The sequence below is a fragment of the Nyctereutes procyonoides genome, unplaced genomic scaffold, assembly GCF_905146905.1.
Source record: "Nyctereutes procyonoides isolate TBG_1078 unplaced genomic scaffold, NYPRO_anot_genome, whole genome shotgun sequence".
In the NCBI taxonomy this organism is placed as follows: domain Eukaryota; kingdom Metazoa; phylum Chordata; class Mammalia; order Carnivora; family Canidae; genus Nyctereutes; species Nyctereutes procyonoides.
In genome coordinates this window covers 15,203,006-15,220,105 of record NW_026575122.1, presented here as the reverse complement: position 1 = coordinate 15,220,105, position 17,100 = coordinate 15,203,006, and the positions used below count along the sequence as shown (strand labels likewise).

Sequence of the window (17,100 nt, the reverse complement as noted above, 5' to 3'; positions counted from 1 at the left end):
CTCTCTCTCTCTCTGTGTGTGTGTGACTATCAAAAATAAATTTTAAAAAATTAATAAAAAAATAAAAAATAAAAATAATAAAACAAAACTCTCAAAAGACGTGCCAAATTTTTCCATTTTAACTTTAATGCTCAACTTTTTCCAAATCTTTTCAAGAGATAGTAGTAAGCAGCAAAGTTATTATTTTTCTTTTCTTTCAGGGCCTGATCCTGGAGTTCAGGGATCGAATCCCACATCAGACTCCCTGCATGGAGCCTGCTTCTCCTTCTGCCTCTCTCTGTCTCTCATGAATAAATAAATAAAATCTTTAAAAAAAAAAAAAAAAGAACTTTGCTCAACTGAATCTTTTTTTTTAATATCGCACTTAAATAAATCAATAGAACAATACAACAGACTCTACTTGTCTGAAACTAGGCTCCTGAAAAATTAGCTCACAATCCAGGATTACATAACACCCTTGTAAACACCCCCCCCCAGAGATAAAATATACCTACTAGACAACAAAAACAGAATAACTAAATATATAAAAGAACAAGAGAGAAGAAAAAAATAGAAGATTCTATTTTTAAAACAATACAAATTTGAGTAACTTCTAAAAGTATAGTCCATAAAAAGAAAAACTCAAAAGAACAGGTTAGATTACAGATTCAATGGAAATTAAGAAGAAACCAGAAAAAAGATATGAATCACAAGAAAGATTGAAAATATGAAAGATTGAGACATGAAGGACAGAATAGAGAAAAACATGTCACATATTAGAAATTACAAAATACAAATAAATAAAATGAATGGGGCGCCTAGGTGCTCAGTCGGTTAAGTGACTGCCTTTGGCTCAGGTCATGATCCTACCGTCCTGGGATTAAGCCCCATGTCAGGCACCCTGCTCAGAGGGGAATCTACTTCACCTTCTCCCTCTGATCCCTTCCCCTGCTTGTGCTCTCCCTTGTACTCTCTCTCAAATGAATAAATAAGAAATCTTTTAAAAAAAAATAGGTAAAATGAAGAAAAGCCATTATTCATGGGAATTCTCCAGAAAAACACATTTAAGAAGCACAACCACCCATAGATAAGTTATGGTAAAATTACAGAAGCTCAAAACCAAAGAAAAAAATCTTAAAAGCAACCACAGAAACTGATTAGCTATAACGTTAAGTAATTAAAACTGTAACAGGGACAACTTCAATAAGAGACTAGAGAGGAAACACAATCTTCAAAATATTAAGAGAAAATTATCATCAACTAGAATTCTATATCCAGCTAAACTAGATTCAAGAGCAAGGGAAATATGAAGAAATTTCTAAACAAATACTGAGTTTTCCACCCAAAGACCCTCACTAAAAGAACTACAGGGCACTTAGATAACTCATTCAGTTAAGCACCTGACTCTTTTGATCTTGGCCCAGGTCATCATCTCTGGGATGCATGACTGAGCCCCACAATGCACTCTATGCTGGGTCTGAAGCCTGCTTGAGATTCTCTCTCCCCCTCATCCTCTGTCACTCCCCCTGCTTGCACTCTCTTGCTTGCTCTCTCTCAAAAAAATAAAATCTTTTTAAAAAGTGAATTAAAAATAAGAATGTGGATTTTTTTATTTTAATTTTCTTTTAATTTCATTTAAGTAAACTCTAGTCCTAATGTGGGGCTTGAATTCATGACTCTGAGATCAAGAACAAGCCATGTGCCCCAAGAGAGTGGGGCTTTTTGGAGACTATATACTGATCACAGTGAGTATATTAATAGGAGATGATAATGCTTTTGGTAATCAGTTGCAGAAGGTAATACCAGTTGTTGTATTAGTTATTTGTCAGGATTAATGTTCATATGACTTTTTTCTTAAAATTGATTTGTTTTCATAATAGATTTACTGTATAAAGTACCATATATTCAAATTTATGGGACAAGATTATCCTTTCTTCCTATAAAGTATAAATTTAAGTAGAGTTTACTTAGCATTTAAATTTTCAAATAAGACATTTATTTAAGAAGTCAAAGAATCAATTTTACATGCTGCTATTTTGGCTAGACCTATCTCGTATGATTTAATAAAATGATATTGTTCCCTTTTATGAAATGTATTATGTTTTTTTAATGGGATCAATTCATTCATTCAATGAATACTTGTGGAGCAGAAATGGTGTGCCAGGCATGGGTGTCAGGTAGATGCGGAGAATAAAACAGTGAATAAGAGGTACAGACCTAAAAAAATAAAAAAAAAAAGAGGTACAGACTTTGTCTTCATGGAGTTTAAAGTGTCAATTCTTTACCCTCTAGGTACCCCATTTCTTTAACTATACTTCTATCCTTTTATTTATTCATTTATTTATTTTATCCTTTTAAGTCTAAGTTAGTTTATTAGATTTTCTGATACTTTACAAGTATACCCCATTCTTATTCCTGTCTGTTGAAAGTTAACCATCCTTGTGACATTTAAATATTCACTACATTGATTACATTATTAGATGATGATGATGTCTGTCCTATATATTCGACTAAGACTTCTTCCCCCCCCTACCCACCACCTAAAACTTCCAGGAGTACAATCTAATGGCTATACAGAAGTGAAATACAATGTGGAATTTAACTTCTGATCCTACAACCAACCTTATATGAAATGAGGTGGGGGGGGGATACCATGTGGATGAATTTTTAATGTCCTTTATTATTGTGCCAGTACATTCCTATTCAGATTGTTTTTATATATAACTAAATTGCGGGGCACTTGGCTTATTTAGGTGGCAGAGCATGTGACTCTTGATCTTGGGGTTGTAGGTTTGAGCCCCACGTTAAGTGTAGAGATTACTTCTTTAAAATCATAAAAAAAAAAAAGAACTAAACTTGAACTTTTAACTTTTTAGTGGTAATTAACAGTACAATGATTGTGATTTGTGATTTGGTCTTTTCTGGAATAATTCTGGGTAATTAATTTAAATATTGGTGTTTGGGAATATGATTTGGGATAGTGAATATTTCTTTACTCCTGTCTTCTACATCTTCAGTATATACTGCACCCGTTCAGTACTCAACACTTTTCTTCCTGTATAGTTACAGTAGCTTACCTGCTGGTATTTCTGCTTCTCTGGTGTCTTCTTCTAAATACTCTCCACAACTCCTGCAGTATTTTGTGTAAAGTTAAAATCTGACCGTTTGATTTTCCTTTCAAAATCTTTCTATAGTTAGTTTCTCATTCTTTTCTGGGTAAAGGCCAAGTTCCTTAACATGACAAGATAACTAACCTGGATCTTGGCTTATCTCTTGCCATTCCCTTCCTCAAACTTTGTACAGTATTGAACTTTGAGGCTCTTAGAGTGTCTGCTCCCAAGTGACATGTCACTTCCATTCATATTTCATGGATCAAGGGAAATCATACAGCCATGCTTGAGTTTATCACACAATGCTTGACTTTCACAGGATGAAACAACTTGTAGTCAGAGACAGTGAATATTGGAGAACAGGAATATTTCTTCATATTTCTTAGATTTACTGATGTTTACTATGTGTTTGGCTCATATGTATGTCTTGCATTTCACTCTATTTCTTGGTTCTACTTCTGAAGTATGTCCCTTAGTAGTTTGTTTTATTTTTTGAGGATGGAGACTTCTCCTAGAATGTGACACCTAGAATGTGACGATGTTTGACATGATTGGTCATTTTCTCTGTCCTCAGACTCTTTTCTGCCTGACTTCTGTGCCCCAGCCCTCCTGGTGCTCCTCCTTTTCCCCTGGCCACTCCTCCTTCATGTCCACTACCTGGCTTCTAAGTGCTGCTCTTCACCAGCTCTCATTCTGGTCATCACCTTCGCACTTGTGCTACATAAGGGTAGCATCCAAGCGCCCCAAAAATCCACTTTCTTATAGGATTGATATACAAGGTCATTTCAATTCTGGAAGCTAAGCTTTTTTATTTGAGGGGCACCTGGGTGGCTCAGATGCTGGTTGAGCATCTGCCTTTGGCTCAGGTCGTGATCCCAGGGTCCTGGGATGGAGTCCTGCATCAGGCTCCCCACAGGAGACTATTTTTCCTTCTGCCTATGTCTGTGCCTCTCTCTGTCTCTGATGAATAAATATTTTTTAATCACATTCAAAAAATAAAAAATTAAAATCTTAAAATCTTAAAAAAAATTTTTTTTTTATTTGAGAGAGAGAGAGTGCATGAGAGAGAGAGTACACGAGAGCAAGAGAAAACATGAGCAGGGGAAGGGGCTGAGGGAAAGGGAGAAGTAGGCTCCCTGATGAGCAGAGAGTCCAAGGAGACACAGGTTCAATTCCAGGACCCTGGGATCATTACCTGAACCAAAGGCAGATGCTTAACTGACTGAGCCACGCAGGCACCCCTAAGCTAATTAAATCTTAACCATGAAAGTAAAGAAGCAAATTCCACTATCTTGTATAATGTTTAACTATGTCATTAATTCCATCCAATTTAAAAATCACATTCAAGGGACACCTGGGTGGCTCAATGGTTGAGCATCTGCCTTTGGCTCAGGGCTAGGATCTTGGGATCTAGGATCGAGTCCCACATCGGGCTCCCTGCAGGGAGCCTGCTTCTCCCTCTGCCTATGTCTCAGCCTCTCTCTCTGTGTCTCTCATGAATAAATAAATAAATATTTTTAATCACATTCAAAAAATAAAAAATAAAAATAAAAATCATATTCACTAAAACCTCTCTTTTCCTAACATGCATTTTAGGTATTTAAATGCGGGAGGGGGGGGGAATAACCCTACATTTCATAAGGCAAATCTTGACTATATTAGGCAGCTCATAAACAATCTACTTTCCCAGAGTTACTATTCAAATACAAAATTGAAAGATGCCTTAAGCCACTTTTTTACATTTAAGGGTTTTTGTAGTTATAGACCATATATGGCCTAGTGGTTAACAGTTGAGGTTGTGGACTCCCTGGACTTGAATCTCAGCAATGACTTAAGCAAACTACATATACTCTGCCTCAGTTTCACCATTTATAAAATGAATATTATAATAGCACAGTATCTTCTATACAACTTACATCTTTGCCTTGAATTACAGAGTAGAATAATGTAGGAATGGTGTGGATATGATCCTGGTTCATACATAATTTTTTCCAAAAGAATTAAAAAGAATAACTTGGCAATACGCAAAGATTTTATGAAAAACCTAAAAATCTGCAGAACTGCTTTCCTTTAATGCAAATAGTACCTGGGTTAATGACTCCAAGAACTAGTATGCTTTTTCTACAATGTTAAATATCCAACAATCTGCAAATACGAATGAAAAACCACAAAAACATTCCTCACTGTATTAAAACAATGAATTAATGAGGAAAGCTACACCGTGGATCACATATTTAATACTGATAAAAATGTTGTCTATCAGAACTAAAATAACCAAGCCTACATATCAATGAAGGAAGCATGAGCTCCAGGGTTACTACCACAAAGTGAATGTGATGCTAACATGAAAATACTAGTAGAGATTTAACCTTGATAGTATTTTCATCCAGGATTATTATTGATTTTGTTAGTATTCTGGTCACAAGGTGCCACAGGTTTTGAATGGCCCACCCCAATCCTATTTTCCCCCATAAATCCTGTTTCTTAGTCTGCTTTTGCAAAAACACAAGGCATTTTGGTAGAAACACCTATGTAGGGATCCCTGGGTGGCGCAGCGGTTTGGCGCCTGCCTTTGGCCCAGGGCGCGATCCTGGAGACCCGGGATCGAATCCCACGTCGGGCTCCCGGTGCATGGAGCCTGCTTCTCCCTCTGCCTGTGTCTCTGCCTCTCTCTCTCTCTCTCTCTCTCTGTGACTATCATAAATAAAAAAAAATTTAAAAAAAAATAAAAAAAAAAGTTTAAAAGAAACACCTATGTAAATTGTATGAATTGGGTTAATACCACATCAAACAGAGCCTGGCACGCTCAGTAAGTCTTAGATATTGCTATGATAACGCAAAAAAAAATTTAATTTCACACTCAAAAACCTATCACAGTTATCAATGTATGTTTCCCCTACCTCAAGAGCCAGAGATCATCCTACCAACACTGAAAATAAAAACTGAACCCAAAGTCTTTGAAATAGATTAAGAACTGTAAATCCACCTAATGTTTTAGTAAACTGACAAAATCACCCACTCACACTTCTGGCCACTGGCACTACTTTGCCTATCCACTCATGCCTGCAATAGGGAAAATTATCTAAAAATGCTATGGATTTTGTGTCTGCTTAATGTCTATCAATTTCACAGCAATTTGATGTAAGAAAATGAGTTAGTGATAACAATATTAATCACTTTATAATACCTTTATATAATTTTCTTTAATAATAGTTTTTCTCCATTTTAGATACCAATGAGCCTCTAAAATGCATGCCTACTTTGTTTCTAGAAAGTTTTTTTAAGTAATTTCTACACCCAATGTGGGGCCCAAACTCACAACCCCAAGATCAAGAATCATAAGCTCGAGGCGCCTGAGTGGCCCAGTGGGTTAAGTATCTGCCTTCAGATCAGGTCATGATACCAGGATCATGCCCTACATGGGGCTCCCTGCTCAGGAGTCTGCTTCTCCCTCTTCCTCTTGCCCCTTTTCTCCACTTGTGTTCTCTCTCTCTCTCAAATAAATAAAAGTCTTTTTAAAAAAGAAAAAAAAGAAAGAAAAAAAGAATCGCAAGCTCTTCCAATTGAGCCTGCCAGGCACCCCTAGATTTGTTGACACCAATTTGAAACTGGTTGACTATCATATCATTATCAGGACTTTTTTTTAAGTTTCATGTATTAACATAAAACCAACACTTTTTTAAAAATGATTTATGTTAAAATCTTTTTAACATAAAGCTGTCCCAACAGCTTTTAAGCCAAAGACTCACTAGTAAGACTCACTGCATACAAGTAAGTTTCTGAGTATATATCCCATTACATGAAATAATATTAGAGAAAAGGAAAAAACTAAGAGGTTATAAGAGACTATTCTGAAAATAACAAAATTTGTTCCTTAGTGATAAAACAGATATTGAAGTAACTCAAACAAATACAAATGTATTTATAAGCTCTGAGATATAATTATTTTTATTCAAGATATTGAAGCCCAAAGATCATAAAAACCAGTTTCAACTAGATACTGTAATATGGGATTTAAGATAACATATTTGTATTGGGTGCCTGGGTTGCTCAGTCCATTAAGCATCCAACTCTTGATTTTTGGCTCAGGTCATGATCTGAGTGGTGAAATCCAGAGTCTGCTTGGCATTCCCCACCTCTCCCTCAGCCCCTCTACCCACTCACTGGTGCCCTAAAATTAATTAAATTAAAACTTTAAAAAGATAACATATTTGTACTACTTTCTCAGTTTTTTTCACTAGAAACAACAAAATTCAAACACCTCATCAGAGGACTGATAATTTAAAATTCTCATAGCTTTGTAAGATTTACTGTAGTTTATAAATAAAAATATCACACCACAATTAAGCTATTATTCATTGAACAAAGATCTTATTAGGCAAAAAGAGTATCTTTTTCAGTTCCCAAGCTGATTTACTTCTAACAAAACATAATTGAGGGACGCCTGGGTGGCTCAGCGGCTTAGAGCCTGCCTTTGGCCCAGAGCGTGATCCTGGAATCCCGGGATCAAGATGCACATCGGGCTCCCTGCGAGGAGCCTGCTTCTCCCTCTACTTATGTCTCTGCCTCTCTCTGTACATGTGTCTCTCATGAATAAATAAATAAAATCTTTAAAAAGAAAAAACAAAAACATAATTGAGACCTCATCAGTTTCCATCTTTCTCAAAATATATATGGAAAATCCAGCCCTTCACCTCTAAAACTGCAATTTTTATAGGACATAAATTACTAAAAGACTTATAACTCTGGTCAAAAGAAGCCTGAGAAATAAATGTAAACACCCAGGTGTGGTTTCTAACAAAAATTAGAACATGAACTTCAGATAGTTATATAATCTTAGAAGTCTTTTGGTGTACATACAATTTCCTACCTAAAGAGTCTGCTCTACAAAATCCCCAATATGCAGTCTTTCACAACCTCTATTAACAAGAAATTCTGCACTTCACACAATACATCTCAGTCACACGTATTACTCTTGGACAAATCCAATTATATCTGTGAAGAATCAGAAAAGATACACAAAGATACACAAAACATCTTAAAAATCTAAAACTAGTAGTGTTTTATGAAATTAGTTTAGCAAATTAGAAAGAATTCATGTAACCTCTATTTTTTATGGTTTCCTTCTTCTGCTTTTTACTTTATATATTGTCCCAACAGCTTTTAAGCCAAAGACTCACTAGTAAGACTCACTGCATACAGGTAAGTTTCTGAGTATATATCCCATTACATGAAATAATACTAGAGAAAAGGAAAAAACTAAGAGGTTATAAGAGACTATTCTGAAAATAAGTCAACAAAATTTGTTCCTTAGTGATAAGACAGATTATTGAAGTAACTCAAAACTGTACAAAGAAAAATGCAATCTACATAAAAAGTAACTTCATAATAGAAAATAGTAAAAGAAATATGGATTAAGTTCTGAACAACACGTCTTTTTCAGAAAAGAACAATAAAATTAGGCTAATGACTGTAATTTATTAAATGATAAGATTGGGATATTTCCACTTAATTTAACAAACTTTTTTTTTAACAAACATTTTTGAAGTGTCAAACACTGTAAAGTTCTAGAGTATAAAGATAAATAAAACAATTTATTATCTAAGTACTATAAAACAAATGCACTCTGGAAATTTTTCCTTCACATATACAGAAACTATTAAAAATATTTTAAAGGATTTATGTGTGGAAAGAGATGCCTTATAATATAAAAATTAAATATACTAGATAAGTTTAGCTAGGTCAGTATGAAAAACAAAAGTTTTCTTTTTCTATTAATTCACAAACAAAAGAAAAATTCTGATTTTTCAGTTTTCCAAATGACTTCTCAGTTTAAAGTGGACCAATTTAAATGGAAACAACACTATACCTGCAGGGACCTAAATGATTAATTCCATCACCTCCAAGAAACTATAAAGGTTTTAAAATTCATCAATTTATCTAAATTCCTTTTAATTATCATTAATAAACAATATCCACTCATGATCTATATAAATGTTATATACTTTGAACCATTTATTCCACTTCTAGAAATTTCAATGCACAAAGCTACCTAAAGAAATATTTTGATAGCAAAAAACCAAAAAAACTTTTAATTCAAATAATTCATCTCCTCATACACTGAAAATATAAAACATTCATTAATTAAGAAAGATCTTGATAAATGGGAAGACAGTCCGTATTCACGAAATGGAAAACTCAATATTCCTCAAAGTTACCTATAGATTCAACAACTCCCCATCAAAATCCCAGCTTGCTTTTTCACAGAAACTGATAAACTAATCCGACAATTAATATGTAAATGCAAAGAACAGAGAATAGCCAAAATAACCTTGGAAAAAAAAAAAGAATAAAGTAAAAGGACACATATCTCTATTTCAATACTTACTACAAAGCTTTAGTAATTAAGACAGTGGGGCAGTAGTAAAGAACAGACAGATCAAAGGAACTTACACTTATGGTCAACTGATTTTTGACAAAGGTGCAAAGATAATTCAGTGGGAAAGAATACCCATTTCAACAAAGAGCGGTAACATCCATATACAAAAAGATGAATTTAGACCCTATCTTATCATTCTATCACATCATACAAAAATCAACTCAAAATGGGGGCACCTGGGTGGCTCAGTCAGAAGAGCATGAGACTCTTGATCCTGGGATCATGAATTCAAGCCCCATGCTGGATGTAGAAATTACTTAAATTCTTTTTTAATAAATCAACTCAAAATGGATCACAGGCCTAAATGCAAGAGCTAAAACTATGAAACATCTTGAACACAGGATGTAAATGTTCTAAAATTAGATTGTGGTAATGCCTGCGCAGCTCTGTAAACTTAATAAAAATCACTAAATTGCATACTTAAAACAAGTGATTTTCTACGGTATATAAATTTCAACAAAGGTGTTTAAAAGCAAGTCATTTCTAAAAAATCACAATGGCTATTAAGTATATTTCAAAAGAACTACATAATATATTGCAGAGCCAATAAGGCTAGTAATAGCTATACAGAAATAAAAAATAAGGTTGGTATATGATGACTTATCTAAAACTACAAATATTAAAATAATATCAATACTTATAATAGCAATGTGCCACATGTTATTTTAAGTGCTTTACAAGTATTTATTCATTTAATCCTGGCTACAGTGTAGTTTCCCTATTGTACAGAGGAAAAACTATGGCACAAAGGGTTTTAAAAAACTTGCTCAAAATCACAATAGGATATTGAGTTAATGAATGAATTTTTTTCTCTTTAAACAAACATATTACTATTATATTATCATGCATTTGGAAAGAATAGTGGACATCGTTGCTTGTTTATCCAACTATCCATTTATCCTTTCAATTTCTTTTTTTTTTTTTTTTAAGATTTTGAGAGAGAAAGAACATGTGTGTACACAAGCAGGAAAGAGGCAGGAGAGAGAGAGAGAGAATCCCAAGCAGGCTCTACCTCCAGCATGGAGCCCAACACATGATTGGAGCCCAGGATCCCAAGATCAGAACCTGAACCAAAATCAGACACCTAACCAACTGAGCCACCCAGGCACCTCTACCCTTCCATTTCTTACCCAGATTTTCATTTGTGTATCCACCTCTCCCCAGAGAGGCCATACACTTCAAAGAAAATAACCCCATCCTGGCCTAGGTTTGTTTAAGCCAATCAACCATTTCAATAGCCACAGTCACTAGTTCAGTAATCCAGTCAGTACTCTTATCTGGAATGTTAGGACAGTGAGGCTCTCTCTCCCAAGAGATGTGAACAAAAATATATATGGCCCCAACCATCACTGGCAGCCATCCTACAATCGTGAGAAGAACAGCAACAGACTGAAGAAAGCAGAACAGAAACAGAAAGAAACTGATCTTTAACATTACTGTGTAACTGTCAGTCTTGTCCTACCTTTGGACTTGGAGACTATAAATCCTTTTTATTGTGTTTAAAACCAGCTCAAGTTTTCTATTACCTATAACATGATGTACAAATTCATGGGGGTTGGGGAACACATTAACAAGCATCTTGTGTCATTATCTAATAAACGTTCATATAAAGGCTTGAAAAATAACTCCCTCAAATTTTATAGGTTTCACACAGTGGTCTGTAACATTTAATTGGACATTTTAAAATGTTATTTAAAATCTAAATTTCCAATTCTTCCTGAAAAATCAAAAGGTATGAGAGACTATTGGGCCCCTATTACCACAGTCCAACAACCAACCAGAATGGAATAGAAGCTGCCCCTTTAAGTCTACAAGTATATCCCTCTGCACACAGTCAATACTAACAGAGCCTCTATGTGATATTCTTAGTTCCTGGAGGTATCAAAAGTTTGTACCGTTAATATCTTTAGCAAGACCTATACCAAATGACATATAATGAGTCATGAAAAGTTACATTCTACCTTCTAAGCTTTAACATTTTAATGAAAATCATATACTTTTTAAACAAATTTCATTAAAACATGTATTTGTCACTAGCCCATGGGAAACAATATCCTTGAACTGAATACTTTTAAAGACCTGATAGAAACCTTAAACTCAGCAAGCTCCTGAAAACATGCCAATACATTAATTACTCTGGGTCCAAACGTCTTGACAAATTATTTTAGCATACAGATAAAAACAAAATGAAATGGTTTTAAGTTGCAACAAGAAAAATGTAAAAGTTGAATAAAAGTTTGAAACACTTGAATTCACTTGTACTATTAATCAAAACTTACCCATAAAACAGATTTGCAAAAGAAATTATAAAAACAGTGGTAAATTTCAAAGGCATTTTGATCAAGTTACAATAAGGCCAAGCTACATTAGCAAAGTTAGGACACAGTACTTTGTAAAGATCTCTGAATGTATGGCTCTATTACTAATTTGGACAACTCCAAGGGAAGGGAAGTTGTTTAATTTTAACAGCACAAATATTATTAAAGTAGCTAATATGTAATCAGTAAAAAAGCAACAGTAGGACATAATCTGGCATTTAACAAAATGCCAGAAAAAGTTATGATAGCTATAAATGTTAAACTTACTAATGAAAACTCCAGTGAAGATAGGATAAAGGAGGAACACACACAAAGATTCAGTGAAATTGGTAATATACTGATTAAGTTAGATGGAAGATTTACAGAGCTTATTACTTACACATATTACATATTCTGTCTGTATTCTATTTTTCACAATTTTATAAATTTTAACACAATATAGTGACTATAAAAAAAAAATGTTAATAAGCTTTCTACATCCAAATGCCAAGTTAAAAAAAAACAACTGAATGACCAGAGAAACGTTTTTGCTTTTAAGCAGTTTTTTACTTTTTAAAGCAGTTTTGTGAAAGCTATTTGAATGTTAGAGGAAGAAATGAGGGTGGTACAGTCAGTTAAGCCTCTGACTCTTGATTCAGGTCAGGTCATGACCTCAGGGTCATGAGATCCATCTCCACATCTGACTCTGGGCTCAGGGTGAAGTCTGCTTAAGATTCTCTCCCTCTCCCTCTGACTCTGCCCCTCCCAATCCCCCCAACTCACGCTCTCTAAAAAAGAAAGAAAGAAAGAAAGAAAGAAAGAAAGAAAGAAAGAAAGAAAGAAAGAAAGAAAGAAAGAAAGAAAAGAAAAGAAAAGAATTCTTCTGGAGATTTATTTCATCATTAATATTTAGTAGGACCAGTGTTTTTTGTATCCTTATATTGAGGAAAGTTACGCCTGAGCTATAAATACCTGCTGAGAGAAGCAAACAATTCTATATCAACTCAAGAGAAAGATGTACCCCTGGAAAGGTTGCCATTCTAAGAATCACCAAATTACAGGCAATCTATTCAACCTTTCAGTGTCTCAGTCTCCTCATCTATAAAATGAGATATATATTAAACAGTTGTTGAAAGGGGAATTTAAAAACATGTAAAGCATTTGGCCCATTGCCTGGCACATAGTAAATACAAGTCACAACCTCTATAAAATCATGATTATTAATGTCATTTCCTCCTTTGAGCAGAATTAAGATCAAAGCTAATAACTATCAGGAGATATTTAGGTGCTGTAGTACTAAAAATGTTGAGATGGACTGGCTTATCAGATTCCCAAAATTTCAGTTCTCAAGATTTTCTAAAGACCAGCCAAGACCCTACAGATCCATGAAAGAACATGAGAAGTATTTTAAGGGAGGAACTAATCTAATCCCGTGCTCTGCATGAGCAGAGAATGACAGTAAAGAGGTATAACTGAACAGATTTTCCCTCTCCTTTTTACTGGACACCTATTACTATGAAAACAGGTAGCTGTGCAGGATGTACCCGATAATCTTATATCCCTACCAGGCCTACAAATCTAAGCAGTATATAAGCAAACCATTACTACAGAATTTGGATTTTCCTTAATAGAATGCAGGTGACTCATGTTTGGTCATCTACCTTCATAGGAGGCATTCTAACAAACAAAGGAGTTCGAATCCTCCTTCTGCCAGAGTAATGTTGTATTTCACACACAAACAACTAATTATGGGCTGTATCAGTACCACAAATTTGTTTGTCAAGGTACATGAGGTTTAGAAAAAGAAAAATCTTTTAAAAATTTTTTTCAAGTCTATTTTGAAGGAATGAATCCATTTACCAGGTATCTTTTTGAGATTTACAAACTTTTAAAGATCACAAAACACACTAGATCCCCAAAGTTTTAGTAATTGTTGAAATAATGGATACCAGAGTACTATCCTGTATTTATGTATATTTGAACATTTCCATTATAGTTTTTAAAAAATGTGGGGATCCCTGGGTGGCGCAGCGGTTTGGCGCCTGCCTTTGGCCCAGGGCGCGATTCTGGAGACCCGGGATCGAATCCCATGTCGGGCTCCCGGTGCATGGAGCCTGCTTCTCCCTCTGCCTGTGTCTCTGCCTCTTTCTCTCTCTCTGTGTGACTATCATAAAATAAATAAAAGTTAAAAAAAAAAAATTTAAAAAAAATGTGTACCTGTGTGTCTGTATTTATATATACGCAAACAAATGTTAGAGAAATACCCTATTGTTCAAAGTTTTTATATTCCAAAAGTAAGCGAATTTCACTTAGCTTCGTTCTCATTCTAGAAGTCATACTGCAGGTGACCAGACTATTGGTAAAGGTCTAGTGAAGGAAATAATTAACTGCCCTGGAATAAAACAAACCTAACCTTGAAAATACAGAGGCAAAGGGAAGGGTGCTAGACAGTTATTAGAGCTATTACATAGTCATATTTGTTCCCATCGGTTATCTTCAAACACAGGTAAGTAGGCAGAAGAGGTGGAATAATTTACTTCTCATCTTTAAGTAGATGAGCAACAGAAGTTGCAGTAATGAAATCTAAAAAAAAGGCCCCTTAGAAATAACCATTTCTAAGGCTGGAGTAGAAAAAAATGAAAGTACTGCATGCCCACCTCTCAAAAATAACATTCGTAGTTCACAGTATATAACCAGCAACTTCCAATTGACCAAAGATGTTTTACTGCTGGACACGCATTCACCAAAGAAATAGGTTTGATTACACTGCATCTGCCACAATCCTTCTCAAACTGCCATTCAATTCTCACAAGATGAAACCCTAAATTAATTCCAAAATCTAATCTTTTTTAGTTACGTCTAAAAATAAAACTGATCAAAATATAAATACTAACTTTGCGGCAAACTGACCTTTCATCAGCCCTGTGAACAAAACTTTTGAGTTCGAAACATACAGCAAAATGTAACCTAGGCAGACTCAAGAGTAAGAAGTATGTAGGGCATTTGTTTCTCAACTCCAAAAAAGTCACAAAAAATGTCTTTAAAATGTCAAAAAGAAACGCAGACTTAGCTACACATCCCAAGGGGAAAAAAAAAAAATGTTTATATAATAAAACTCCTCCACTGAGCTCACACAAAAATACTTCCAAGCAACAACTACTTCCTTAGCCCAAAAGTTCACTTGCAGGAAACCTGGAGCACTTAAATTCACGTAATTCCCCTTAAACTGAAAAATACAAGAACTTCTTTCATTCAGGCCAGTAGAATTTTGTTCTTTTATCCATGGAAAAAGCCATCAGCAATTCGAATCAAGCACATGGCTCCAGCCTTAACGTCTCGTTCCCCAGCCCCCCTGAGAATATATGCTCATAAAATAGGTATGTACTTACCAGGTTAAAGACAGTTTCTACAATGTCCCTATTGGATACTTCTCCAACTTCAACCAACCCCGTCAACACGGCAAATTTCATTCTGATGCCCCTGATGGGGAGCCCCGGTTTCAGGGACAATGCACTCTCTTCTGCAGCGGTTTCTTCTTTCCCTCCACCTCCCCCGTCGTCACCTGTTGGCGGCGGGGAGGGGACGTCGCTGTCTTCGCTAGCCATTGCTAGCCGGTTCACGAGGAAGGGCAACGGGGAGTCCCTACGGGGCAGCCACTGCTGCACTAGGAGTAAGCGCACGCTCGCAACGCGACACGAAGAGGGTCGCTCTTCCAAGCCGTGGAGAAACCCCAGAAGCAGTTGATGGGGAAAGTCCTTGGCGTCGCCCTCGTCCTCTTGGAGAGTATTTGTCCAATCTCTCTCCCCGAGGCTGACAACAACGCCAAACCCTATTGGAAGATCAAATAAAGGTTAAAGGCGCTAGGTGTTGTTGTAGGGGTTCTGTTTTGGGAGGGGGTGGAGGGGAATCGTTACTGTCCGTCCAGTAAGTTACTACAGCGACCTTGGCTCGAAGGCAGGTTCTAAGCGAAGGCGGGTTCTTCCAGAGGCCCCCGAGCAGGTTCACTCCTCCCCCACGCGCCCGCAGGTTCCCGGCGCAGGGCTACCTCTCCTCGCAGGTGCACCGGGAGGGAAACTGTCGGGGGAAAATGAAGGGTCCGGGGGCGGGGGGCGGGGGGGGGGGCAAGCTACCACAGCAGTAGGAAGTTCCTCCTCACCCAGACCCGCGGGACTCGTCCTCACCCCCCGCCAGGGAGCCGCGAGACCGAGGTGGCGGCGGAGATCCAGGGCAGGAAAAGGCGGGGGCGGGGGGAAGGGGCGGGGAGCGCTCTCCACGCTCGGCCCAGGGGGAGGAGTGGAGCACTCGGGCACCTGAGGCTCGACGGCGGGAGGCGGGGAGCTGTGTGCTGTGGCGAGAGGGGAGGGGGGGGAGACGGCGGCGGCGGCGGCGGCGGCGGCGGCGGCGGCGGCGCGGAGAGGAGGAGGGAGGGAGGGAGAGAGGTCAGTGCACCTGGTCGCAGCCTCCAAGTTTCCCTAGTCCGCTCCCCGGGAGTCCGCGGCTGCACAGAACTCCATGGCTTCCCGGCCCGCCCGACCCCTGCGCTCAGCCTTTGCAAAAACAGCCCGTGCTGGCGCCGTGGACACCGCGACGGAGGCTGCGGGCGGCGGTGAGGTGGCTCCTGCGACAGCTCGCCCCGCCACGGCTCGCGCCGACGTCCCTGCGCCCACTGAGGCTACTCCCCGCCGCCATGACAGCGCCGAGGGCCGCCGGGCGCGGCGTGCGCGTGCGCGAGCGCGCGGGACGGTGGGGCGGGCGGGCGCGGAGGTGGAGGCGGAGGCGGAGGCGGAGGCGGAGGCAGCCGCGCGGCGCGGCGCGGCGCGGTGGGGGAGCGCGGGCGGCCGAGGGGGCCGCGGGGCCGCGGGGCGGGGGGGGGGCGGCGGAGGTGCTCGGCGCGGGCCGGGAGGCAAGACGACGTGGGAGGGCGGGCGCCCCGGCGGCCTCGCCCAAGCAGCGCCGGGTGCGTCCCCGAGCGGCGGGAAGAGACCTCTGCTTCCAGGAGCCCCGTCCTTCCCCGCCCCCCCGCACGCCCCCCACCCCCGACCTGGGAAGGTGTGCGGACAAGTCGCTGAGGTGATTCTGCGGCTGCTTCTGTTGTCAGGTTACCACGGGGTCTCCCAGCGCGGAGAGGACCCGCCCCCACGTTGCCAGGGTGTCTTCGTGGACTCGGAGGAGGACACCTGAGGGACCGCTACGAGCCCGGGAGGCGGCAGCGCGGGAGCCACCGGGGCTGCGGCGCTCGTCCGAGGGGAGCGGAGTCCCCACCCCCGACTGCTGT

The 17,100-nt window shown here is 38.6% G+C and overlaps 1 protein-coding gene across 7 annotated transcripts in view; it reads right to left on the bottom strand.

Moving 5' to 3' along the window:
- Nucleotides 1–16,534, bottom strand: part of LRBA (LPS responsive beige-like anchor protein) — a 732,259-nt gene extending 715,725 nt beyond the window's left edge. For 4 of the 7 annotated variants that reach the window (XM_055336397.1, XM_055336401.1, XM_055336402.1 and 1 more), the window contains exons 1-2: nucleotides 16,275–16,534; nucleotides 15,215–15,654 (exon numbers count right to left, since the gene is read on the bottom strand). In XM_055336397.1, coding sequence (XP_055192372.1) covers nucleotides 15,215–15,430 — 216 coding nt within the window. In that variant the 5' untranslated portion in view covers nucleotides 15,431–15,654; nucleotides 16,275–16,534. Of the gene's footprint in view, nucleotides 1–15,214; nucleotides 15,655–15,767; nucleotides 15,879–15,981; nucleotides 16,051–16,274 lie in introns of those variants that run through there. The other 3 variants (XM_055336398.1, XM_055336400.1, XM_055336399.1) reach the window with 3 other exon arrangements.
- Nucleotides 16,535–17,100: the final 566 nt, after the last annotated feature.